The sequence below is a fragment of the Poromitra crassiceps genome (assembly GCF_964638095.1).
Source record: "Poromitra crassiceps genome assembly, chromosome: 1".
Lineage (NCBI taxonomy): Eukaryota > Metazoa > Chordata > Actinopteri > Beryciformes > Melamphaidae > Poromitra > Poromitra crassiceps.
Window position 1 is genome coordinate 11,673,917 of NC_139623.1, and position 27,639 is coordinate 11,701,555.

Consider the following 27,639-nt stretch of genomic DNA (forward strand, 5'->3'; position numbering starts at 1 on the left):
AGACTCACTCCATTTTACAAGGTCTGTTACAATGTAAGTACATATGAACTACAGTTGAATAGACTCACTCCATTTTACAGGTCTGTTACAATGTAACTACATATGAACTTCATTTATAACTATTGGTAATTACTGTGTAATTACATTTGGTGTTCATGTGTAATTTCAAATAGTTCATATGTAACTAGGGTACCTGTAAAATAAAGGGTTACCGATTTTTCTTATCTTTAGGGTCTCCCATTAATGAAATTGATTGTTGAGCTGGCTGAGATGGGTCTTGAGTTTGGTGAATGCTGTTGTCTTTCCTATTCTGTACAAGCTACTTGTGTCACAGCCAGTGAGTACATGACATGCTGGTAGACAGAAAGAGCAATGTATCAGACAGTGATATGGTGTCACAGTCACATGTCCAAACCCCTGTTATGGAGTCCTATCGGCAAGGGATAGATTGTCAGAGATGGAGCCATTCAACCAGTCCTATTTACAAAACCCCCAGCACGGCAGCATCTACAGAAGTGAGATACATTACTCACTGGTATTGCAAAGATGCAAACTGTGGAGAGAGTGAAAAGTGCCAGTGCCTCCCTGTCGGCCTTCCAACATTGTACGCGCAGCAACAATGAAAGATCCAAATACTTTGGAAAAAGGTTACAATATTGTACACAGAATATTTAGACAGTTTTGTTTGCATCAGTCTTTTGCAATCGTTACAATTGCAGTCCATGGAGTAGAAGCTTGTGAATGTGCCCCAGACTCCCAAACACTGGCACAATAATCTGGTAGGGTCATAATATGTTCAACAAAGGGCTGATACTGTATTTCATATTTGGATATTTGGACTTTGGCGGGTGAAACAAGTGTCCATATAGACCTTATTCGATTGACGTCACTCACGTATGGGCACGCCCACCACCGCCATATTGTTGACATAGCGCTGCAGCTTTAAGTGACAACCTATGTGAGAGCAGCGTTTATAGGAAGCTAGCCGCCGTTAGCGTTACCTGTATCGTTCCAATTGTGTTCGGATGGTGACCTGCGTTAGGCATGGCTGTAGTAATGACAGCAATAAAGTCCCCGTGGTTTGTTTCTATCTCTACCGTCCTCAGACGTGAAGGGAGCGAGATGGAGGATATGTCAGCAGCACAGGAGATGTGTGGATAGTTAGGAGAGACAGGTGAAACTTTCTGACAGCTCCTCACAGCAAAGTCTGTTCACCTCGTTTTTCTTTTGTTTATTATTACAGGCATTAACGGCAGCATACAAACAACAACTCTGGGGTTTTGATTGCTGTCATCACTATCGCTATTTTGTAATGGAACAGAAACGACAATAAGGCTGTTACTATAGTTGTCAGCTGCAGGACGGTATGTCAACAATATGGCGCTGTCCGGGGTTAGCGAATAAGGTCTATACCAGGTCAAATGACTCACTTTATTCCTCTGTTTTATTTTTGCCTTGGTTATTTTGTTTTCCAGTCCGTTCTCCTGAACTGTTTAGATTTTGATGGTTAAAAGGTCAAGGTCACTGTGACCTCTCGAATGCCATTTTCAAGCTTGTTAACGCAATATCTCAGGAATGCCTTGACGGAATTTCATCAAATTTGCCTCAAACATCGACTTGGACTCAGCATGAACTGATTCGATTTTGGTGGTCAAAGGCCAAGGTCACTGTGACCTCTCGAACGCCATTTTCAAGCTTGTTAACGCAATATCTCAGGAATGCCTTGAACGGAATTTCATCAGATTTGCCTCAAACATAGACTTGGACTTAAAGTCGAACTGAACCTGTTCGTCACGTGCAGAATGAGTCCGTTTCAGACTGAAAACATAGTTTGTCTAAGATGACAGGTTGAGAGGCGGGTCATAGTATCATGTCGATGATTTTATTTGACAATTCTGGGGACTGGATTGGGCTTTGGCCAATCCTGGCATGTTCCGCCTCCAAATCGAGTGGGATTCAGTGTGTTGCGGCGCTCCCCTCGGGAAGAGCCTTTTGACGAGAGGAGCGGAGCTCAGCGAGCCGCAGGCAACTAGCTGCCTTCGTGTTGCAGAGCGGAGAGTGCAGCACGTCGGCCTGGAATCTCCGAAGTGCAACCCCTGACAACCAAGCTCTCAGATGCGCGTGCCATTATCGCTGCTGTAACGATATGATATCCCTGGAATGCGCGTTTTAACGAGCCAGTTACATTTCTTTGCATTCTTAGAGATTATACTTTTTGTTTTTTGTTCATGTTTCTAACAATTGGCCAAGTTATTAGTTAGTTTATGGGATAGGAATTCTGGCAGATGACAGGCACTATAGGCGCCATTTTCTACTTCATTTGGAAGAGAAAATGATCCAGAAATGAAGATTTGATTGACAGCTGCATTTCGTGATATGATTGGTTGAAATGGGGTAGAAATATGATAGTACAAGGTGACGTCAGCAAACTGTAAATTACTGTTATCAATGAAATCTTGAAAAACGAACTTTTGATGTGAAAAAGTGTGAAAAACTAAAGAAATTAGATTGTTGTGATTTGTTTTGCATACATTATTAAATAGGTGCACTGCATACCCAGGTATTTGAACTAAAAGAAAAGAAAAGTCATTCTTGGGTTCAGCTCGACTTTAAGGATGAACTGATTCGATTTTGGTGGTCAAAGGTCCAAGGCCAAGGTCACTGTGACCTCTCAAACGCCATTTTCAAGCTTGTACCGCGATATCTCAGGAATGCCTTGATGGAGTTTCATCAAATTTGCCTCAAACATCGACTTGTACTCAAGGATGAACTGATTAGATTTTGATGGTTAAAGGCCAAAGTTCAAGATCAGAGTGCCTTGAATTTCTTCCAATTTACCTCAAATGGCGATTTTGAGTCAAGAATGAACTAATGGCGGAAGCATAAATCTGCGGTGCGGTCGTTCTAGTTGTTTATGAAATGAAATGAAACACTGAGATTTGAGGCTACCATAAAACAAATGTATTATGATTACTATTATACTTGTATTATTTTGTCATGTCAAGACAGGAGATACTGATTTATATAGTTTGGATTAATGTTCCAGTTTCAATAAAACTTCCAATATTTACACCTTGTATTTCTATGTTTTAGAGGCTTGTAATTTAGATAAACTTTATTTTATTGGGTTACCCACATTCTGACTATATTTGGTGATGTAGTTCAGCCACCTGGTATTTCCCTCTCCAAATATGATGACCATCAGAGTGAGCATTCTTAACTTACAGGCTACAGTACCCGATCTGACCTGAACCACTACCGTCCCATCTCCAACCTCCCCTTCATCTCCAAAACTCTTGAGAGGGTGGTTGCCGCCCAACTCCAGTCCCACCTCGACTCAAACAACCTCCATGAACCATTTCAATATGGTTTCCGCCCTAATCACAGCACTGAAACAGCCCTGGTAACAATCACTAACGACCTCCTCCATGCAGCTGACTCTGGACTACTCACCAGTCACCATCCTCATCCTCTTTGACCCCTCAGCTGCTTTCGATACCATCTCCCACCCACTACTTCTGGAGCACCTGGCGAACATTGGAATCACTGGTGTTGCACTTCCCTGGTTTGCATCCTACCTCCCCGACAGACAACAGTTTGCCCAACTAGGGAACCACACGTCCGGGTGTTCTGCCGTTTGACCCAGGGGTCAGTATTGGGTCCACTCCTATTCATCACCTACCTCCTCCCCCTGGGTAAAATCCTCCGTCACCATGGTGTCCAGTTTCACTGGTACGCCGATGATACCCAGGTCTATATCTCTACCAAACCCACCACCGCTCTTCCTCCCATCTCCCTCACCGCCTGCCTCCAGGACATCAGGAGCTAGATGAGCAGGAACTTCCTGAAGTTAAACGCCAGTAAAACCGAGGCCCTGCTCATCGGCTCCAAAAACATCCTCTCCAAAGCTCAAAACACCACTGCCCCAAACATCATCATTGACAGCTTCCCTGTTCCCTTCTCCACCCAAGTCAAGAGCCTCCGCGTCATTCTGGACAGCACCCTTTCCTTTGCACCCCACATAAAAAACATCACCCGGTCTGCTTTCTTCCACATCCGCAACATCTCCAGACTCCACCCACCCCTGTCCAACACAGCACCGAAGTCCTCATCCACACATTTGTTACATCCCAGATTTCTCTTCTCTCTGGCCTACCGACCAAATTGCTCAACAGACTCCAAATGCCTGGATCATCACCCACACTAAATCATCTGACCACATCACCCCTGTCCTCATTCAACTCCACTGGCTTCCCATTCACTACCAGATTGATTACAAAAACCTTCTGCTCACTTACAAAGCCCTACACAACCTAGCCCCCACCTATCTCTCTGACCTCCAGGAATACACCCCTTCCCGCTCCCTACACTCTTCCTCAGCTGGCCTCCTGACCGTCCCCCCCCACTCGCCTCAGTACCATGGGTGCTAGGGCCTTCAGCTGCTCTGCACCCAGACTCTGGAACTCCTTGCCATCACACATCCAACAGTCTGACTCCATCACCACATTCAAATCCCACCTCTTCAAATTGGCCTACTTACTTTAATTATATACAGCACGCAATCTATGTTATTCGCCTGCCGTGTGTATCTCCTGTCTTTTCTTTTATCTACGTCCGTCGTATTTTAATGCTGCTGGTGTTTGCAATGCTTGTTTTTATGTATGATCTTTTAGAATGTTATGTCTCTTTTATGCACTGTACAATGACCTTGGGTGTTTTGAAAGGTGTCACCAAATAAAATGTATTATTATTAGTAGTAGTAGTAGTAGTAGTAGTATTATGCCAGTTATCCCCCATTTGGAATGACCTAATTTGACTTTCAGAGAAGAGGTAGTAGGCCTATGTCTAAAGAAATCTAATTTGCAATAGAACGGTACCAGATATCTCCATTCAACTACTGGTTAGTGTTCAATAGCACCCTAGACCAGCGTTTCTCAACTGGTGGGTCGCGACCCAAAGGTGGGTCGCGGGGCCGTTTTGATTGGGTCGCGGACATTGACCAATTTTTTTTTTTTTTTTTTTTTTTTTTTTCATATTTCATTTGAGTTAAATTCAGATTATTGAAACTGGATTAGCCTGACTAGTTTTACTTGTTTAGCAAGCTGAAGCATATGCTCTGCCTGTAATTCAAGAGAAGTCTGCCTTTTCCTTTCATATTTAATTTTAGTTCAATTCAGATGATTGAAACTGGATTAGCATGGCCCCAGTTTAATTAAAAGTTATGACCAGTTTAACTAAAAAGCATATAGCCTGCCTGTGATTCCTTTTTATTTCATATTAGTTAAATTCAGACTACTGAAACTGGATTAGCATGACCAGGTTAACTTGTTAGGGGTCCAAGCACGAAGTGCGTGGATCCCTATTGTATCTGTTCCGATTATTTTTTTATTCTTCTTCTCCGGTAAAACTGTATGTACAGCAGAAACTGTAATGCTCAGCGTAGCCAGACTGGGCACATAGATTGTAAATGTGCCTCACTACTCAGAAACAAAAAATTACCCATATCGGCCAGATGGTGGCGCTATAACAGACCATTTCGCGTTATGGTCCATATCTTCTGAACCGTGAGGCGTAGAATCAAAATTCCACTTCGGCTGTATTCCCTGGATCAATACGCATCTATCCATATAGGCCACGCCCATTTGCGTGTGCCTAGATTTTCCGCCATCTTGGACTTTCTCAAAAAAAAAAAAAACGAACTCGTCCTAGGCCATTTGCCCGAATGAGCCCAAACTTTTTGTGTGTCATCTCTGGACTTCCCTGATTTAAAAACTTAGAAAGAATTTGGATACGTGAAACCGTCTTGAAATGATAAATGTTTAAACTTTTGTGTATTTACTTTTGTTCTTTTCCTGCCCTAAAAGTGTGTGGATCTCAGAAACCATACACCCCCCATCACCCAAACTTTCCACACAGGTTCACGACATCACCCACTACTCAGAGTAAAAAAATGACACCAATCCACCAGATGGTGGCGCTATAACAGCGAATTTCACGTTTTTCGGTCCATAACTTCTGAACTGCGAGCTGTAGAATCAAAATTCCACATCTACTGGTTTCCCTGGAGCATCATGTATCTAACCCACTAGGCCACGCCCATTTCTGTGTGGTAGATTTTCCGCCATTTTGAATTTTATCAAAAATCTACTTATGCGATCTCCTCCTAGACTGTTTGGCCAAATCACACGAAACTTTTTCTGGGTTATCTATGGACTACCCCGATCTAAAGTTATTAAAGGATTTTGGATACGTGAAACCGTTTTGAAATGATAAATGTCTAAACTTGTGTGTATTTGCTTTTGTTCTTTTCCTGCCCTAAAAGTGTGTGGATCTCAGAAACCATACGCCCCACATCACCCACCTTTCTACATAGTTTCAAGACATCACCCACTACTCAGAGGAAAAAATTACACCAATCCACCAGATGGTGGCGCTATAACAGCCAACCACCACTACTACTGCCGCTGCTGCTACTACTACTACTACTATTCTTAGTACTTCTGCTGCTACTATTGCTACCACTCCCACTACTACCAACACTACTACTACTAAATATAAATAAACTGAAAAAACTACTACTACTGCTACTACTACTACTACTAGTACTGCTTGGAAACCGTCAGGTCACCGGATCTCAACCAAACTTTGTTTACTTGTGCACATACCAAGTCTGAATAAATGTGCACTATCTGACATATACCCCCCAAGTCACCGGAAGCTTGGACCCCGCATCGCCGCTTGCGGCTATATTTTTATTTTTATTATTATTAGGGGTCCAAGCACGAAGTGCGTGGATCCCTATTGTATCTGTTCCGATTATTTTTTTATTTTTTTTTCTTCTTCTCCGGTAAAACTGTATGTACAGCAGAAACTGTAAGGCTCAGCATAGCCAGACTGGGCACATAGATTGTAAATGTGCCTCACTACTCAGAAACAAAAAATTACCCATATCGGCCAGATGGTGGCGCTATAACAGACCATTTCGCGTTATGGTCCATATCTTCTGAACCGTGAGGCGTAGAATCAAAATTCCACTTCGGCTGTATTCCCTGGATCAATACGCATCTATCCATATAGGCCACGCCCATTTGCGTGTGCCTAGATTTTCCGCCATTTTGAATTTTATCAAAAACCTACTTTTGCTATCTCCTCCCAGGCCATTTGCCTGAATGAGCCTAAACTTTTTCTGTGGCATCTCTGGACTTACCTGACTCAAAGTTATTAAAGGATTTTGGATACGTGAAACCGTCTTGAAATGATAAATGTTTAAACTTTTGTGTATTTACTTTTGTTCTTTTCCTGCCCTAAAAGTGTGTGGATCTCAGAAACCATACACCCCCCATCACCCAAACTTTCCACACAGGTTCACGACATCACCCACTACTCAGAGTAAAAAAATTACACCAATCCACCAGATGGTGGCGCTATAACAGCCAATTTCACGTTTGTCGGTCCATAACTTCTGAACTGCGAGCTGTAGAATCAAAATTCCACATCTACTGGTTTCCCTGGAGCATCATGTATCTAACCCACTAGGCCACGCCCATTACTGCGTGGTAGATTTTCCGCCATTTTGAATTTGATCAAAAACCTACTTTTGCGAGCTCCTCCTAGACCGTTTGGCCAAATCACACAAAACTTTTTCTGGGCCATCTATGGACTACCCCGACCTAAGGTTAGTAAAGGATTTTGGATACGTGAAACCGTTTTGAAATGCTAAATCTCGAAACTTTTAATGAAACACACGCCAACACTAAATTGCCCACAACTCATTAACCGGTCAATTACAACTACTGCTGCTACTACTGCTACCACTCCCACTACTACCAACACTACTACTACTACTATTACTACTTCTGCTACTATTACTACTACTACTACTACTACTACTACTACTACTACTGGAAGTTGGAATGTAGCATTTTGGGTGGGGTTAATGTGTTTTGGGGTTCTGCATCTGCTGTAGCATAATACATAGTTGGTTTAGATGTCACACAGTAATGCCCGATCCACAAAGACTTGACACCCACGTTTGAATAAAAACAAGTTTATGCCATAATAAGGTTATATCCGTGCCTTGTCATTGCTGTGGAAGGATGGTGTAGGGGTAAAGTAGCAGACACCAAAGCTGGAGGTCCTGGGTTCAAACCACGGCCAGGTAACTGTTTTATTTTTTGAAAATGTAGAATAAAGGTTAATCTGGATATAATTATGTATAACGCTGCTGAATACACACTGTGTACATAGCAGAATAACTGAATATGCCTATTTATGGTAACGTCATATTTCGACGTCCTCTTGACATTCCTGTGTAGATGTCTAAATGATCCCCAAATCGGCTGTGATTTGGCCTAGTCCTGGACGTCACTGAAAGATGATATCAGAACATCATCATGATGTAATTGTGTTTGCTGGGAGCCTTCTTTCAGATATATGAAAGGAAAAACATTCCAATACATTATTGTGTCTTCAGATGTGAAAGGTCCAAAAAGAGAATTAAATCTGAATTATCCTTGTCACTCATGTGTCCAGCTCAGTGGCCTTGTGGTCTGAATGTCCGCCCTGAGACTGGGAGGTCGTGAGTTCGATCCCCGGCCGAGTCATAGCAAAGACTATAAAAATGAGACCCATTTGCCTCCCTGCTTGGCACTCAGCATCAAAGGGTTGGAATTGGGGGGTTAGATCACCATATGATTCCCGAGCGCGGCGCACGCTGCCGCTCACCGCTCCCCCAGGGGATGGGTCAAATGCGGAGAACAAATTTCACACATTGTGTGACAATCAGTGGGACTTTACCTTTACTTTAGTTCCATTGTAACAGCACAACCCACACCAATTAGTTCAAACACCTCCATTCAGGGCATACTTTTAATGTAAAGTGGTGCATTATGTGTGTAATACAAAAATGTCCTTAATGGTAAATGGACTGCATGACAAGCTGCCATGCTGGCTAGCTGGCTATAGTCACCAAAAGCAATTTCAGGGATAAACCCCATCAACCTTCTGTAGTGGACGCCACTACGCCCTATGGTTTGATGTGTGTGTGGGAAAGACACAATGACAACTGAAAATTCTGATTTCAGAACACAAAAGCTCCATCATGAGACAAGAACTAACCTCTCCTGTTGCAAAACACGTTCTTGAACACAGCCACGCAATCTCCAGCTAACATTTCCAAGATATTGAAAAAGTTAATGAAACACCGCAAAATAAGGAGGCAGCATGTGGGGTTTTAATTACTGTTACTGACTTACCTGTCTGAAGTTGAAAGTTTTTCATCCCACGTGGGGTTTGAACTTTGAGCGGCAATGGTCTTTAGTTAGCATAAGTCATGTGCTTTACCAAGTGAGCTATCCAGACTGTTGTATTTAACTTTGTAGACCATATTATATGTATCTGCAGAGCCAGAGAAGTACTTGTCGTATTGACAGTATGTTCTACCCAAATACCACTTTCTGTCCAGATACTTAAAGGGATATTGTACACAAAAACTGTTTTCTATCCAAGTACTACTTCAAGTTTCAAGACATCACCCACTACTCAGAGGAAAAAATTACACCAATCTACCAGATGGTGGCGCTATAACAGCCAACCACCACTACTACTGCTGCTGCTGCTACTACTACTACTACTATTGGCTACTAGTGGCGGCTGTGGCTCAGGAGGTAGAGTGGGTTGTCCACTAATTAGAAGGTTGGTGGTTCGTTCCCCGGCTCCTCCAGTCCGCACGTCGAAGTGTCCTTGGGCAAGACACTGAACCCCAAATTGCTCCCGATGGCTGTGCCAGCACCCTGCGTGGCAGCTGGCCGCCTTCGGTGTGTGAATGGGTGAATGTAGGCACATTGTAAAGCGCTTTGGATAAAAGCGCTATATAAATGCAGTCCATTTACCATTTACTATTCTTAGTACTTCTGCTGCTACTACTGCTACCACTCCCACTACTACCAACACTATTACTACTACTGCTACTACTACTACTACTAGTACTGCTTGGAAACCGTCAGGTCACCGGATCTCAACCAAACTTTGTTTACTTGTGCATATACCAAGTCTGAATAAATGTGCACTATCTGACATATACCCCCCAAGTCACCGGAAGCTTGGACCCCGCATCGCCGCTTGCGGCTATATTTATTATTATTATTATTATTATTATTATTATTATTATTATTATTATTAACTTGTTTAAAAACATATAGGCATGTAATTCAAGATAAGTCTGCCTTTTATTTCATATTTCATAGAGTTCAAATAAGACTTTCTGAGCATGACCAGTTTGACTTGTTTATATTTAAAAACATATAGGCCTGTAATTCAAGTCTGCCTTATTTCAATTGGTTTTTAGCCCTAGTTGCACTTCTGTTGCACTTTTTTGTTCATTTGAGGTTTATAACAGTGCATGAAGGCATTGTGTATTAAATGAATGCGCTATTTTTTGTGCAATAAATTTGAGTGGTTTAAAAAAAAATCTGAAATTTGGGTTGCGACTTCATGACAAGGAAAATAGTGGGTCCTGAGGCTACACCAGTTGAGAACCACTGCCCTAGACAATTCAGTAATGGTATATTTTTGGGGGATTTCTGTTTTTCTGATAAATGAGAGAAAAGTGTTGGAGTTCTATGTTTCTATCACCACAAAGTACAATTTCCGTCTAAACTAAAGCTATGTTTACAGGACTATAATTCATGACCTTTTTAGGTAAATCATTTTCTGACTATTTGGTGATGTAGGGCAGCCACCATGGTTCATACCTAGGCAAATCTGATGAGGAAAAAAGTGAGCATTCTCAAGTTATGGGCTTTTTTGTCACCTTTCCCCTATTCGGACTGGCCTAATTTGGCTCTTTTTCAGGGTTTGGGGTAGTTCTAAAGAACAGCCAAAAAACATTTTTTCCCCCAAAATAAAATTTGACAATCAATTTCATTAACTCATTGAGTGCCAAGGACGAGTATGTTCGTCAATTCAGATACTAACGTAGAGTGCCAAGGACGAGTATGTTCGTCAATTGCGTTTTTTGACGGTGGGACGTGGATCAAAGCCTCAGGCATCTCCTGTACAAATATTGTAGCTATTGAAGGTGTATAACCTATTTTACGGACTCATTAGGTGGCGACAGTGCTCTCCAGATTAGAGAAAGGTCCGGAAAACAGCAGGAAAAAGCCCCGTGATGAAAGAGAAACCGCTCATGCTGCAGCCAGAGCCATATAGATTGCTCTGTCTGGAGCTGACGTTGGCTGCGAACAGCAGTCAATCCGCGCCCACAACTGAGCCCCTCTGCCTCTGTCTGTCTGTCTGCATAGTTTCTCCACACGATTAGCCGCCAGAAAAGCAGCACCCGACGCCGAAGGGCCAAACCATTCTCAGAACTCCGGTTTGGCTTTTCCGTGTCGCGCTGGGAGCCGGCGCACAAAAACGGAGCACTCCAAAAATAGACTGGGTGCGTGTTAGGCTGTGTGTTAGTGTGGGGAGGAGTTTGCAGCTGAGGGGGGGAGAGGGGGGTGGGGCACGCAGGGCACCACACAACTACACCACGTCACTACATCAGAAAATATTATCTTCAGAGTCAGTGAGTGAATGTGCTTGAAATGCTTCATTTCACAAAAGGCGGAATATCTCAGCTTCTAATTTGAAACGCCTGTATTTGCTCAAAACAACCTATCTTCTCCGGCTCATAACTAAAGAACGGAAAATGGTATCAATAAACTTTTTTTTGCTGATGATACAATAGAGTCAGCTCGTTCTTTGTGCGTGTTCGGTGTTTACATAGTAATATCACACAATATTCTGTGGGCCTCGAGAAATCACTGAAAACGCTCTGAAACTCTGGCACTGGGAGCGTCCGTTCTCCAAAAGTGGCTGGCACTCAATGAGTTAATGGGAGACCCTAAAGATAAGAAAAATCATTGTTGTGTTTTGTTCTACCTCAGGTAGGGGTATCTCAAAATCTGAGGGCCCTTTCTGCTAGACTATTAGGTCTATTTCACTTCCATTCCTTACTTTTTATTTGTTGTACAATTTATTTATATTGTTTTTTTTGTACTCTTTGTATTAACAATAAGCGGGGGAGAAAGAAAGGACAATTATTTCTTTATTTTTTCTGGATGGTGCTATGGAATTCTATTGAAACTATTAAACTAGCAGAGCTGTCTTCTTTGAAATAAAAACCCTATTTTCTTGATACAGTCCATTTTATTGATAACAGGCCTGGTTTCAATGGGAGGCATCTTAACATGAATTATGTGAACAGTGTATGCTAGTATCGATTCACTTTCAGTAGGTCTAATATTTCTGATCAAAAGGCTACATAACCTGGGGGGGGGGGAATAGTCCAAAGAAAATGGCATTTCAACCATGGTTCAGTTATTGCTTCAGTGGGCTATACTAATCATTCAACACGCACACACCTAGACAGAGTGCCATGTACCGTTGAACAAACCCTAACAGCCAATGGAATGCCAGTGGGAATGTTCAAAGCAATACAAAAAATAATACAGGCAGGCAGTTACTAAAACTTTAGGTATATAGTATTGCCTTCGGATAGTATGAACTATTGAATGAATCAATTCCTATATTATAATATTTTTGTTTTACAAAACATTGTGGAGGATGATGTCCATGAACATGATTGAGCACAAGAAAAGGACGGTGGTCAAAAGGCTGTTAGCTGAGCTCCTGGGTTCCTTTGAGCTGAGCTGTGTTCAGTCCAGGCCAGTGTGAGGCACTGTCTTCTTTTTACCTGCTTGTGGTGTTCAGTCCAGACCAGTGTGTGAGGCGCTGTCTTCTTTTCACCTGCTGTGGTGTTCAATGCTTTTTCACATCTTCAGGTGCTTTACTCTTCTCAGTAGTGATTTACCAGTGCATGCAGCATTTTAAAGAGCTGTGAGAGCTACTTATTGGCATATGCGTAGTGCTCATATTTTCTTAGTTCATATTTGTATGCTATCCTAAATACTCAAAATCATTGGCCTATCTTAAACTATAATACTACTCCTTTTTTTATTAGATCTAATATTTGAATGTACTGGGCTATGGACCAGGCACAAAGTTAGCATTTCACGATAACACTACGATATATGCTCAAGAATTCGTCAAGATCCTCCATATGAGTTCAGTATACTGAATATATACTTTCTGTTTTATCTTATCTAATACAGTGTCTTTCTGTGCAAAGCGTACACTTGACTCGTCGGCCAAAAATGGCAAATTATTGTATTGCTTGTTCTCCCTCTTATTCACTCCTGGACCCTGCGTTCTCCGGTGCCATGTTAGGGCGTTCCCATCAGCAGGTAGAAGGTGAGGGCTACAATGAGCAGTAGGCAGAAGGGAGAGTTGAAGGTCTGGTAGGCTGTGGAAGGCATGAAGATATCCTCGTACTTGTAAATACTGATCATGTGGTCACTGACTGGCGGAGCATCGATGTCGTGCCTCGTGATGGAGCCTGTTGACAAAGGTGCGATGGTGTAAGATTAGAGGAAAGGCGGCAAAAAAGGGAGAGAACTCAAGAAGTAGTGGTTCTCAAAGTGAGGTCCGGGGACCCCCAGGGGTCCTTGAGGGGGTTCCAAGGCGTCCCCAGTAAAAAAAAAAAAAAGGCTAATTTATTCTCACTTGAGTTCCAACCATAAGTAACACAATAACAGAATGACAATTTTGGTCATTAGACTGATTGGGTGCACCTGGGCCCAGGGCACTCATTGGCAAAGAGCATGATGCAGGTTAGACACCACTTTGCATTAATATGTGGGACTTTTATGTAGCAATTAGGATTCTCTTTTGTTTTTTTGTTTTTTCCCCCACACATAGCTGCATGTAGACTGGTTTTTGTGAAGCATCTGCCACGCACATAAAAACCCTCAAATGTAGCAATAACACCTGTGATGATTTTAATACACAATAATCAATAAATGTTCCCTCAGAACATTACCTCTGTACGCCGACCGTCTGTCCCGGTCTGTCCGCCCGTCGAGAGGCCGCTCACTACAGTACATCACCTCCACTCTGCAGCTAAAACTCCTCCTCTGTAGCTGAAACTGCTCTCCTCTTGAGCTCCAGTGAGTGCCACTTGTGTCCGTCTCCGATGATAAAGTTATCCGCCTCAGGCCATTCTGCAGCCGGCTCACACGAGCTGAGATGGTCGGCCCCAAAATGATCTTTGCAAATAGGCGTTATTTTGAAAAACCGATTGCATATTGGGCATCAACTAGTTTTTACTTCTAGTTACATTTGACTACTGAAACTATAAAGTGCCATATTAACCATAGATAGAGCCCAAACTAAACAGAAAGTAAACAGTTGCCTTTGGAGGGGAAATGGAGCGGAGTTAGTAAACAGTTGCCTTTGGGGGGGAAATGGAGCGGAGTTTTCTTTTTCTCCCGTCAATGCCGAAATGCATTCTGGGCAGTGTCAAACTGTCGTAACAGACAGAGGGTCAAAATGCTATTGGTTTTGGTGGTAAATTATCGTACAAATACGATAATTATCGTACATCTGGTGTTTTGGAAAGTTTTCTGCTGTACACATTGACTGTATATTATTATTATTACAGTAAGTACAGTAGCCCAAGTGTCGTCACAGGTGTCATCTGCACAGATGGCATTTTTTTTAACATGTGCATTATAATGCAACCTTTTTCTCCATATTTCTGCCCTGGGGGCATGTTTTAAATTTGTTTTTGTTTTTTGGGGGGTATTTTCATAAGAATCTTGAGTCCTAACTGTAATTATTATTATTTTTTTTACTGCACCACGCTCTTTAAGAAATGGGGGTGCGTGGTCTAATTTGTGTCCGTTTAGGGGTCCTTGACGTGAAAAAGTTTGAGAAGCACTGCTCTAGACAGTGAAAAGTGACAGATCCTGAGGCAAACACTCACCCTGTATGGCGGGTCCCCAGGCAAACAGGTAATACCATGACAGGTGTAAGTCCACCAGCGTTTCCTCTCTGGGGACGTACAGTGGGCGCTTGAAGCGGCAGGTGACCCGGTTGTTCTCAAAAACGCCCTCCTCGTCGCGGGCCGGGTTCCTCTTGATCTCCTTGGCCCACTGGCCCACATTGTAGAAGTGATGGATCCGCACACGTCCGTTATCATCATGGACGCACCCCATCACGTCGTCGCCCCCCTGAGGAATAAGCGGCAGCGGGTATGTCTTACTCAGTACTTCCAAAATGTATAGATAACTGTGTCCCAGATGATATCATTTTGCACACAAAGGCCAAGACTGCAAATTACTTAAAGCATTGTTGTCTGCTGCCATAGCTATAGCATTAGCACTGATTTATTTGCTTGACTTATTGGACTGAAGACATTTATTCACTCTAAAATTGACTGAGTGTTTCATAAAAGTACTGATGGTACACAACAGCTTACATGCATTTTGAGATATATATATATGTGTGTGTGTGTGTGTGTGTGTGTGTGTGTGTGTGTATATACAGATATACATTTGTTGATAGCTTAAAATAAGAATAAGGATTATAATCACAAAGTCAAAATCTTTGATAACATATTGTGAAGACATCCAAATATTATGAGGTCAAATAAATTCTTAATTGTATCATTAGCATTTTACTTTTGTGCCAACAAAGGATACTGTAAAAATATCTCTTTTTTAACTGTGGGCATCTTATTACAGAATAAAATACTTCAAATATAAATAATTAAAGTCCCTGGAAACCAGAAATATTTTTTTTATTATTTAGCATTTTGAGTTCATCACATCACAGGAACCTATGTTAATAAGCCACCAGCCAAATTTGAACGATGATGAACGTCGCAAAGTATATAAATTTAGGTTTGACAGTCATGGCAAAAGTCATGAGAATCAATTAGATTTTAGAGTGTAGTTTCTCCCGCGGACTGTGTGGGCGTGTCCCGTCTGCAGCAGGTCTCCTCTCTCTCTCGGAGGAGGAGACCTGCTGGAGGAGACCTGCTCGGAGGAGACCTCTCTTTCCGTTAACGGAGAGAGAGAGAGAGAGATGGAGTGTGTGTGTGTGTGTGTGTGTGTGTGTGTTCGCGCGTTGCTCGGCGCATAGCACAGACAGAGAGGGTTTACAGAGAGGAAGAGATCTCTGCCGCTGCGAGTGCACAGCGCTACTGTGTGTGTGTCAGTATGTGTGTGCGCGCGTGCGTGCATGCGTGTGTGTGATTCGATTCAATCTTATGACGTGATAAGATCATGCATTTTAGCACCGCGCGCACCGCTCTCTTCAATGAGGAAATGGAAATCCAGACCTTGTAGAAAAGTGTCGGGTCTGTCTGTAACTCAAGTGAGCTCCTATCACCTAGCTACCTAACTAGATACTTGATTAATTAGGTAACTAATTTTAATATAGGTGGATGAAAAATAATTTGTTTCAGACGTCCTCGCTTGAAGGTAGCATTGCACGCGACAGGTCGCACTGGTGCTGTTTCCATTGAATATACAAGATTTTTTCTGACCAAGATTGATCAAGTTGAATCCCAAAGCATTTGTCAATAAATTTGTATAAAACGGCATGGCTGGGGGCTGTTTTCTCTAACGTTATTCTACTTTTATAATCCAGAAAGGTTGAGGCTTCACAGGCTACCGTGAACACTTTTAATTTGAAGGCGAAAAAGGGAAATGGTACATATGAACTGATAGAATTGACAGACCAGTGTCAATTCAATCTACAAATACACCATTTCCCCTTTCCGCCTTCAAATTAAAAGCGTAAAACCCAGCGAACGAAAATGTTACAAACGCTACAAATGAGAAGTAATGACAGCTTATCATTTAACACGTTCACTGCCAATGGCGAGTTGACTCGTCAAACACAATCCAGCGGTTCACTGCCAACGACGAGTTGAGTCGTCAAAAAAATAGATTTTTTTTTTTGACGGTGGGACGTTGATCTAACCCTTTTACGTCTCCTACACCAGAATTGGAGGTATTGAATGTGTATAATCTATTTTACCGACCCACTGAGTGGCGACATGTCTCTCCACAGTAGAAAGAGGCGACCCAAAACTGGAGGGAAAAGCGCGAGGAAGCCGTTCTCATACTGTAAAATTGATGGCGAAAACGCTTTCACTTTCGCGCTGATGCACAGCGGTGGCAACGGTGGGGGGTTCCAAGAATAGATTGGATGCACACTTTGAAACACGCAGCATAAATATGACCAGAATCGCAAAAGCTTCATCAAAGCTCTCAACCAAAACTCCACGAAACGAGCGAGTCCACCCAGACTTCCTCAAACAGCGGCCGCGCAAACAGGCACAGCAGCAGCAGCAACTTCGTTGTGACACGCCGCTGGAGAGCCAGGGAGGCAGGAGGAGAACACACACGGAGGGAGGAGTTGGAAGCAGAGGGGGGTTTCCTGCTGTTATGGAGGAAATTACTGTTCAAAACTATTGTTTAGATGTCTGACGTCTTACTGATGCCAAAAATGAATGGTTAAAGTGACTGTTCTATCGAATTTCACAAAAAGCCGTTTATCTCTGAATAATTTTTCTGACGCTGAAACCATGCTGTATTCAACTGCTAATGCTTACATAACTACTAACTCTACAAACTAACTCTTTTAGACAGAGAAAGCACACATTCTATTAGTTCTTTTGAGATATTGTGTGTTCACAAAATCTTAGCAGAAAAGAATCCTCGGGTCTTGAAAGATGAGCCAGAATCCTCAAAAAAACCCTCTGGCAGAAGCTAACTACAGTAAAAAAAAACGTCTGGCAGTGAATGTGTTAATAAAGCACAGTTAAAACGAACTCCACTTACACTTGAATGTTTGCAATGGTGCAATCATCCTGGCTGTGTAGTCCTGCTTTGGGGCGGGCGGAGCGAGTTCTCGAACGTTAGTTATATTAGCAACCTAACTAGTGGCTGCTGTCCAGAACACCGTCAGGTAAGATGCTTCCTACTATTTTTCAAAAGTGACTTTCCTGACACTGTACAAACATCTGACTGCACTAAATTTAAGTAAAGGCTGACGTTATTGACTATCCTAGAATAAAAACGAAAAGAAAGTGAAATATGTTTGTTATTTAGCCAACATTGTTTCACTTTTTTCTGATGCGGTCGGCTTTGTGGGCATCGCCATTAGGGGCTCGCTTCATTCTTCTTCGTCGGTTGTAAGGGTCGCAAGGTATCATGGGATACCCTAACCCACCAAAGTGTGCATGGTATGGTTCCGCAAAAATTATCCATAACCAGGTACCTAGAAAGGTTGCAAATTCAGTGAACTTATGTATCAAACTGGTTTCAGACAGCCTAATTACAACTTCTTACGTAGAAATGCCACCTATAAAGCTCGTTCATTTGAGAATCAGACAGGCCCGTTGATTTTTGGGGTTAGGGTTGAAAGTAATGTCAACTACTATCTGAGGCACACAATTACTCACATAAGACCCTAAATTTAATAGTTAGAATGTTTTTTGTGGATTTTGGTTTCCAGGGACTTTAAATAATAGTTTTTAGATTTGATCATTCTCATCATTCTCATCCTTGATTTAAAAGGGATGTATGATTTTCAACACTTCCATGTGTGTGATTTTGCACAACACATTTGTGTTACTGTACCAGCACAATGTCAACTTCATAAATGTTAACATCGGTTGTACTGAAAACAGGGATGCATTAAGACGCTAGCCTTTTAAATGGAGCAGCAGCCAGTCACGGAGGTATTGCAGTTGCTCACCATCTTCTTGTCAGAGGAGAAACCCACGGCCACCCAGCCGTCTGTGTCTGCACTCATCTCATACTCCACGTCTGTCCCAATGCGACGGTAACTCACAAAGTAGTCGCATGTCTCTGCATCGCACCCTGGCTTCCCATACCTAGACACAGACAAATAATGCGCACTCTTGTCACAGTCCAGTTTTCACTCTCAAGGGTGGCATTACAGTGGGAGAACATGGAAACTGGTTGACAACATTGAGAATACAGTAATAGTAAAAGAACCAAAGAAAAAAGCTATTCAAATTAGTTCCATTCCAGTTTCAAAGCACGAAGACAAGACAGTGGAATGTGCCCGTTTTCTCATGTGAGGCCGGAAGCCCGGAGGAATACAGCTGGATGGGAGCCCGGTTTTCAGAGAAAGAGGGCGAGCGAGCACAGATATCCTTTTCTAACCTGATGCAGCCCTTGGTTCTTCCACAGTCATTGACTTTGATCTTAGCAAAGGGATCCACTGGTGGGGCGGTGGGGAACGGATATCCTGCAAAATACAAAATTGGCACTTTTAGAAGGTTACACAGGAAAAACAAAGCAAACAAAGCTTGCATTCAAGATGGTCATCGTACAAATAGAGGGGAGGCCATCTGCTCTGTGTGTGTGTGTGTGTGTGTGTGTGTGTGTGTGTGTGTGTGTGTGTGTGTGTGTGTGTGTGTGTGTGTGTGTGTGTGTGTGTGTGTGTGTGTGTGTGTGTGTGTGCGTGCGTGCGTGCGTGTGTGCGTGTGTGTGTGCGCCACTGACGCACGGAGAGAGAGAGAGAGAAAGAGAGGGAAGGGGGGGGGGGGGTTCAGGCCAGCTACTAGCAGGGAGCTGGCCTGGGTGCTGAAAGGCCCTGTAGGTCGGATGCAGAGCAACGCACCATGGCATAACATAAAGAGCACGGGCTATGTACAGGGTCCTAGAACTGCGTTCTTATTTAGCCACCTATATATTTCTGTAGTGATCTAGCGTTAGGCTAGTATGCACGACATGTAAACACAATCCACCAATGCAACAAATAGATAAATCGATTGATTGAACTAGCCTCTTCAATCCGGAACACCACCTTACCATCATCTGACAGATATCTGGACTCCAGGAACTCGGAGGCGAAGGTGCTGTACGAGTCCTTGTGCGGCTCCTTGTGTCCCGGCTCTCCGTGCTCTCCGTGGCCGGCCCGGAGAGCTCCCTCGTCGGTCGGGCTCGGCGCGACCCCCCGCCTCCCGCTCTGGATCAGCAGCAACAACAACTGGACCAGCCTGCGTGGGGAAATCATGGCCAATACAAAGGGCCAGGGGGCGATTAAAAAAGCAACGTCTAAACTAACCTTGGATCAAAGCGAATCGTCATCATTGGTTGGATCATCTTCGCATCGTAATTGTTTGTTTGCGTTTTGGTCGCCTGTTTGTTCGCAGTGAACATGCGGGGGGATTCAGTGCCGTTGACCGTCCGATTAGGAGGTTAATCCAATCGTAAATTAGCCAGATTCGTAATCCTACCCATCTATTTTGTCTAAACGCCTAATCCTCGTGGAAATCCGAATCGAGACGCCTTCAGTGCTGCTGACAGATTTCAATCGGAGCATTGGTCGGGTGAATGGTTTCGTCCGGGCTCCTCTCTCACTCGCTGTAACGTCCAATGGAGAACCGCTACGTGCAATAACAGGATCAATCAATTGGGACAATTGTGTCCCCAATACTGCCGTTGTCGAGGTACTTTCAATTTCAAATCAATATCACGCAATTCTTCCGAGATTAAGCCTCCATTATATTCAATATTCCTCCATATTCGGTAATGCAGCCTCCCAGCTTGTGTCATCCATAAAAGCAACCTGTGCAGAGATTGTGTGTGTGTGGGGGGGGGGGGGGGGGGGGGGGGGGGGGGGGGGGGGGGCTAAAAAAAAAGGCCTATGGGAAATTGAATAGTGGTGGATGCAAAGGATCAGATCAGGGCACACAGACAGACTATTGTTACAGTCCGAGCCTAGAGGTGAACAACAAACAAGATGTGAAGAAGGACCATAAGAAAAACTGAATACACGTGGATCAATGTATATCCTACAGACTGTGAGCTGGTGACTGGAAGATGGCTGGAGCAGCCTACATCTCCAGTCCAACATCACTGCCCTACTGCCCCTGGGTTAGCGTTAGGCACTCACCCCCCAAACTGTTTCAGAGGCACTACAATGCAGGAAACCATGCTTTCTGACCTTCCAAAGGGGTGTGTGTGTGTGTGTGTGTGTGTGTGTGTGTGTGTGTGTGTGTGTGTGTGTGTGTGTGTGTGTGTGTGTGTGTGTGTGTGTGTGTGTGTGTGTGTGTGTGTGTGTGTGTGTGTGTGTGTGTGTGTGTGTGTGTGTGTGTGTGTGTGTGTGTGTGTGTGTGTGTGTGTGTGTGCGCGCGCCCATCCCAACCTGTCCCTCTCGCTGGTTGTACACAAACCTGCCACTTGATGGTGATATAAATCCACTGTTTCAACTTTCAGCCCCCATGCGGTTTGAAGAATCTGGCTCTGCTTACCATCTAGCCTATTTCATTTTTATAACATTTTAATAGAGAAAAGAGAGTGCAATGTGTTCACTGGAGGTGTTGTTAACTTTTCTTCTTGAGCTGTTTTGCCATGCAAGTAGGCCTATAGCCTACCCCTCACTCCTGCGTCTTGATTATTCGGTAACACTTTACAATAAGGTAGGCCTACACAAATAATATAGTAGGCTAGTTACTGTGAAATTATTGTGAAGTTACTGTAACTTACGGTGAAGTTACTATGAAATTTTATTATCATGCTGCTGACTCAACCCAGTTTGAGTAGTGTGAAATACCAATCGTGCATTTGGAAACACTGGTATAGTGCCTTACTTTAGTGTTCTGATTGCTTTATTTTAATTTTTTTTAAATGTAGTGTTTTTTGCTTGTGTGTCTTCTTATTGGACCTTATGTGTCTGTTAATAAAGAGTTGATGATGATGATGATGACTAGTAAACTAATGAGAAACGAACTTTTATTTAATGAATAGTTAATGATTAGCTAATGGCCTTTAATCATTAGTTAATCATTAATTAGGCTAATGATTAGGTAAGTCAGTTCTGAGTATAGCCTAGTAGTTCATCATTAGTTAAAGTCACTTTGTGAGTAGCCAATAGTAGGTAATCATTAGTTAATGTCAAGTCAAGTCAACTTTATTTATAGAGCACGTTTACAACGACAGGCAGCCGACCAAAGTGCTTTACAGGTAAAAACACAAATATAAAGGCAGGTAGAAACAAATACACTATGGCTCAAAGTGCATTAAAGTGCAGCAGAGCAAATAATAAAAAGAGAAAAAGAGAAAGTAGACCAGAGTAGCAGTAAGTAATAAAATAGATAAAAGTAATAAGATAAATAAAAGGCGCAGAATAGCAGCTAACTAGTGTCGAAGGCCAGGGAGAAAAAGTGGGTCTTGAGCAGGGACTTGAAGGCCTCCAGGCTCTGGGCTGATCGGATAGGGAGAGGGAGGGCGTTCCAGAGCCTGGGGCCAGCTGCAGCTGACAACAAATGATTAGTTGTCAGTTCCTTAGTAGAGTAATTACTCATTAGTTAATGGTTAGTTAATGGGCAGTGTGTGAGTATAGTAGTTAATCCTTAGTTAATCATTACTTAATTATTACCAGTCCATTAGTTACTCTTTTTGTGTACCCTAATATAAAGTGAAACATCATATAGGCCTACTTATACCTAACAAATAAATTCAACACTTGTCCCAGGTGAGATTTGCACCCTCGGCCCCAAGATTGTTAAATCGTAAGTCAGGTTCTCTACCAACTGAGGTAACCAGCCTGTTAATTGTTAGTTGGTAGAGCCACTATGGATCTGAGCTGGAGACCAAGTATTATGTTCTATCCACATACTACTTTCTGTTTAAGTACTTGTAGTTTTGAAGATATATTCCACCCATATACTACCTTCTCTCCAAATAGGCCTACTTATAGTTTTAAAGGTACAGTATATTCCATCCAAATACTCCTTCATGTCCAAGTACTTAGGTATGTTTCAGCTAAATACTACTTCTGTCTAAGTAGGCCTACTTGTGTTTTAAAGGTACATTCAGTAATGTTTTTGTGTTAAAATAAGTGTTATATTCTGACAGCAATCATTGAAATAGAGGGTTTGGTCAGTGACTTGAAACCTCCTCTATCTCTCTCCTGTAGCCCTGCATGCAGGGCAAACGTATCTCCGCAACCGTAACCATTTAGATGGCTCACAGATGACGGCATTGGATTCGAGGTGAAAAAATACATAGTCCTTTATAGGCATTGCGATCTGACCTTCCGTTTCCCAGAAAATGTCAACTTTTCTCTGATTGGATACAAATTGGGGCTGAGGGTTCAAATCTCACCTGGAACAAGTTTTGAATTTATTTTTATTTATTTACTTATTTATTTATTTATTATTTTATTTATTATTATTATTGTTATTATTATTATTATTATTATTATTTATTTATTTTCAAAAAATGTATAGAACAATATACAAACAAGACAGACAGGCTCAGACACAGGAAAAGAAAGGGAAAAAACATACATACATCATTGACATTCAACAATACAACATAGTGCTATCAACCACATAAGGTGCTTATGTGTTTATAAGAGATATTGTGTACCTGGGATCCTGCCTAAGGGGTCCATGGGATACCAGCCGGGCGAGCCATCCATCATCCCCAACCTCAGTCACTTATCATTCTTAACCTCATCAAAGTAGGCCAAAAACGGGTCCCAGATATTTGAGAACCTTTTAAGTGCGTTGGTTCTCAGGGACCTGAGTCTTTCCATCTGTAGAACAGAGATCATGTCCATCAGCCACACCAGAAAAGAAGGCGAAGAGGAGGAAGTCTTTGGCGACAGTTGTCCCCAGTGTCAGAGATTGTTGCACAGCCATAGGGAAGTCCAGAGAGGACTTAGAGCAGCTGAAGATGTCAAGTTCTGCCTCCGGCTGCAGGGTTATGTAAGCCTTGGAGTACCAGTATATTTTGGCCCAGAATCCCGTTAATGAAGGGCAGAACAAAAAGGCATGAGATAGTGTGGACATACAAGTAAATCCGTACAAAATAGATGTTTCACTGAACTGCCAGTGTTTGGGCTTGGCATTGTTTTGATCATTTTGGAAATAAATTGTAATCCCCAATCTTTCCAGGTACCCCCTGCAAGCTGCCCAAGTACCCCTAGTGGTACACATACCCCTTGTTGGGAATCACTGGAAAAGTTAGAGAAGCAAGCTTGTGACCTGGAGGTTGTCGGTTCAATCCCCAGGACCGGCAGGATAAATCTGGGTGGGGAAAGTGAAAAGCAGTGCATGCCCCTCCCGCATTACCACCACTGAGGTGCCCTTGAGCAAGGCCCTCTTAACCGCAACCGCTCCAGTGAAGCTGCTCAGTGGCCAGCAGATCAGACTGTGGTTGTACTGGTCAGCTTCCAGGTGTACATGTGAATGTGAACAGGGCACTCCTGAAATGGCAGCAATGCTCTCACTGAGACTTCCCCTGTATAAATAAAGGTTACAGAAAACATATTTCATGGCAATAGGCTTTTGAGTCTATGTATATTGTAAGGTATGTTTCAGTCAGTGTGCTTGTGACTTGTGTCACATCTAAGGGGCGATAGCTAATTGAAGCTCCATCTACCTTAGTAGCTACTGTATATGCGTGATGATGATCATATTTGTTTCTCTGCAGAATATGGTGTATTAGCTTAGATTGTCATGCTTTTGAGGCTACTACAAATATTATTCAACAATACAATTCAGATCTATCCATGTTTTCTGCTTAATTTGATATTGAATTGAATATGACTTACACTGTCACTTTTCATGGATAACTTGAGAGAATTTGTCCCATCAGGATTTATGATTTTATTAGGATGCCCATTCCTGGGGGAATAAGGTGTGCATTTTCCCTGTCTCAGATTTGCCAATGCCTCCCTGTCCTCATGAAGATGTAGTGAGTGAAATAAGTGTTTTTGCACTATAATAAAGTAATTGATCTGTGGGCTCCAGTCATCATCTTTCTTTACACTGTATTTTCCTCAGTACTTAGATATTTCATGTGTCAATCCACTATAGACACTATCCACAGAGTAAACATAACAAGAAACAATGTAGAAGCTTGCTGAGAAGCTTAAAGTAACACTTTAGTAGATCCAAAAACTGTAAACTGTTTTGGGGTCATTCATTTAGTTTGACAGTTATTGATTGAGTTGATTTGAGTGAAGTTGTGGACCAGTGATGTTATTTGTTCATGAATGAGATCACTGGTCCACAACTCAACTCAAATCTACTCTCAATAACTGTCAAACTAAATGAATGACTGCAAAACAGTTTACAGTTTTCTGATATACTACTGATTTTGTAATGATACAAAGCTGGTTGAAAATTGACAGTGTTGCTCTAACAGAACATCTCAAACAAATGTACACCACAGTCTTGGAATCTACAGTAGATGAGTCATACTAGAAGGAGCAACACCCAAATCCCTGGAAGTGAATATTACCAAATATTAGCCAACTTATTCTTTTTCACTTTAATTAGCCTAGTTTTGCAACAAATTATATATTTTTGCACAAGGTTATGATGTCTAATTTTGTCTATGTTTATGTCTATAATGTCTAGTTTCATTCCAAAGACAGAACATGATGCAAATATATACAAATTGTTTGGGGGGGATGATTGCTTGCTTTTACTCCGCTTGACTAATTTAAGGTGCTACTGACAGTTTGCAGCAGGGACCGCAGGTGTGGAAGGCTTGAAAAAGTCAGGGAGAGGGTGTTGTTCATCTCTGTAGCCTGTAGGTGATGCTGGTGTGACACAATGGGAAACAGAGACTAGACTAGAGGCAAACAGAGTGTTAGAATGATTGTCATTAAAGTCTGACTGACATGCATGATTACAAAAAAACAAAAACAACAAAAAACATGCAAACAGCAACCTAAACGACTGCACAAAAGGCAAAACGCAAATCTGTATTACTGTAAGTGTCATGGAGAATTACACAACAATGATAATACTGTAATAGTAATAGTAGTAGTATAATATGAATATGAATATGAATATTAATAATATTAATAATGATAATAATTGTAGAATATTTGATTACTTTGCATTCACATTCCGGCATTTGTGCACGTGCAAGTTTGTGTGTTTGTGTTTGCATGTGGTTATATGTGGGAATGTGTCTAGGTGTTCGAGTGTGTCCATTCATGCATATCTGTGTGTGTGTGTGTGTGTGTGTGTGTGTGTGTGTGTGTGTGTGTGTGTACACACGTGTGAGGGTGTGTGACCTTTAACCCCTCCTCTCTTCAGCATGTCTCTCTCAGCAGACACAAATCAACCTGATCAATTGCTCCTCTCATTCCCGATCTGCCCAATTATCCCCCGTTTATCCTCCTATATTATCCCCACTTCTACCACAGTCCTCTTTCTCTCTCCCCCCTCTCTCTCTCCCCCCTTCCCAATTACCATTCGGTGTAGGGGGCAATGCATGCTGGGTAATGAGGGACTCTGGGCGTACCTATCTTATCCTAATAGCCTTAAAGGGCCACTCATTAACACAAACATTCTCTCTGTCACACACATACACGTGCACGCACACACACACACGCACGCACACCTGTCCCCACACATCATGCCAGAGAGAGATAGAGTGACAGAAGTAGAGAATGAGCGAGGGACTGATGGCAGCAGTAGGAGAGAGCGAATGAGGCAGGCGAGAGGAAGGGGATGGGAGGAGGAGAGAGGGGGAGATGGGGGGGTGTCTGCTAAATGTCAGCGGTGTGTCTCCTGGGTCTGGGAGACGAGTTAGTGACAGGAGAACAATGGCCGCTGGATCCCATTCAGAAACACAGCTGCTATGAGTGCATGTTTAGCCATCAACCGCAAACTTGTAAAGGCATAACACGCACGGGCACGTACGCGCGCTAGCACGCACACACACACACACACACACACACACACACACACACACACACACACACACACACACACACACACACACACACACACACACACACATAAATACACACAGATGTTTGCAAACAGTGCACATCCAGCCGCAGACTCACACGCAAATATGCACACACACACATACACACACACACAGACACACATGGTAAGCCCTGGATGTTACGGGGGATCAGCGGCGATGTGGACGGCTTAGTAAGAGCTGTCAGTCAGTAATCGCCCCTGAAGACGCAGAGGAGTGAAAATTGACCAATCGAACGTCATTCCCCGGTATTCGCGATACGATATCACAATACTTATGTCACGATGCAATATTATTGTGATTGAAAAAAATATTGCAATATATTGTTTAGGGCTGTTAATCTTCACAGGCCTCACGATTCGATTCGATTACGATTCATCTGTCAACGATTCGATTCGATTCGATTCCACGATGCATCACGATGCATCTCGATACAGCTCAAAGTATGGCAGCTCCAAGTATCAAATCCTCAATTTTCTATATTTTTACTACACATGGCTACTTTTCATCAATTAATAAAAGCAGTCAGATAAATATGAAGTCCCTTTTTTACTTAGAAAGTGCATTAAAATCTGAATGTCAACAGAAATTTAAACATAAACGATTCAACGATTCATCTGTCAACGATTCGATTCGATTCACCGATGCATCGATTAAACCATTAATTTTGACACCCCTAATATTGTTATAGATATTGATTTATTACCTTTTTTTAAACTGCAAATAATGTCACCAAAGGAGAAAACTTTGTCAACATCTGTTTTATCTAATGAGATAAAGTTTCCAGTCTGTTCAGCTCACTTCAATCACTTTTATTGCAGCAAAATGGGATTGACAAGCAGACAGACTGACCAACACTGTCATAAAAACATTTCATAAATGTTGCATGATGCACCTGACAATTTATATGTAAAATATCAGGATACTTGGCATTCGTGCGATACGATATATTGCCACACAAAAT

At 42.4% G+C, this 27,639-nt stretch overlaps 1 protein-coding gene across 1 annotated transcript; it reads right to left on the reverse strand.

Moving 5' to 3' along the window:
* Nucleotides 1-13,265: 13,265 nt before the first annotated feature.
* On the reverse strand, nucleotides 13,266-19,953 carry frrs1l (ferric-chelate reductase 1-like; the record flags this gene model as incomplete). The annotated part of the gene is made up of 5 exons (XM_083660713.1): nucleotides 19,740-19,953; nucleotides 19,089-19,173; nucleotides 18,655-18,793; nucleotides 14,867-15,113; nucleotides 13,266-13,438 (listed from the first exon to the last, which is right to left on the reverse strand). Exons 1-5 carry the CDS (start codon nucleotides 19,942-19,944, stop codon nucleotides 13,266-13,268), a joined length of 849 nt encoding a protein of 282 aa, XP_083516839.1. The 5' UTR covers nucleotides 19,945-19,953.
* Nucleotides 19,954-27,639: the final 7,686 nt, after the last annotated feature.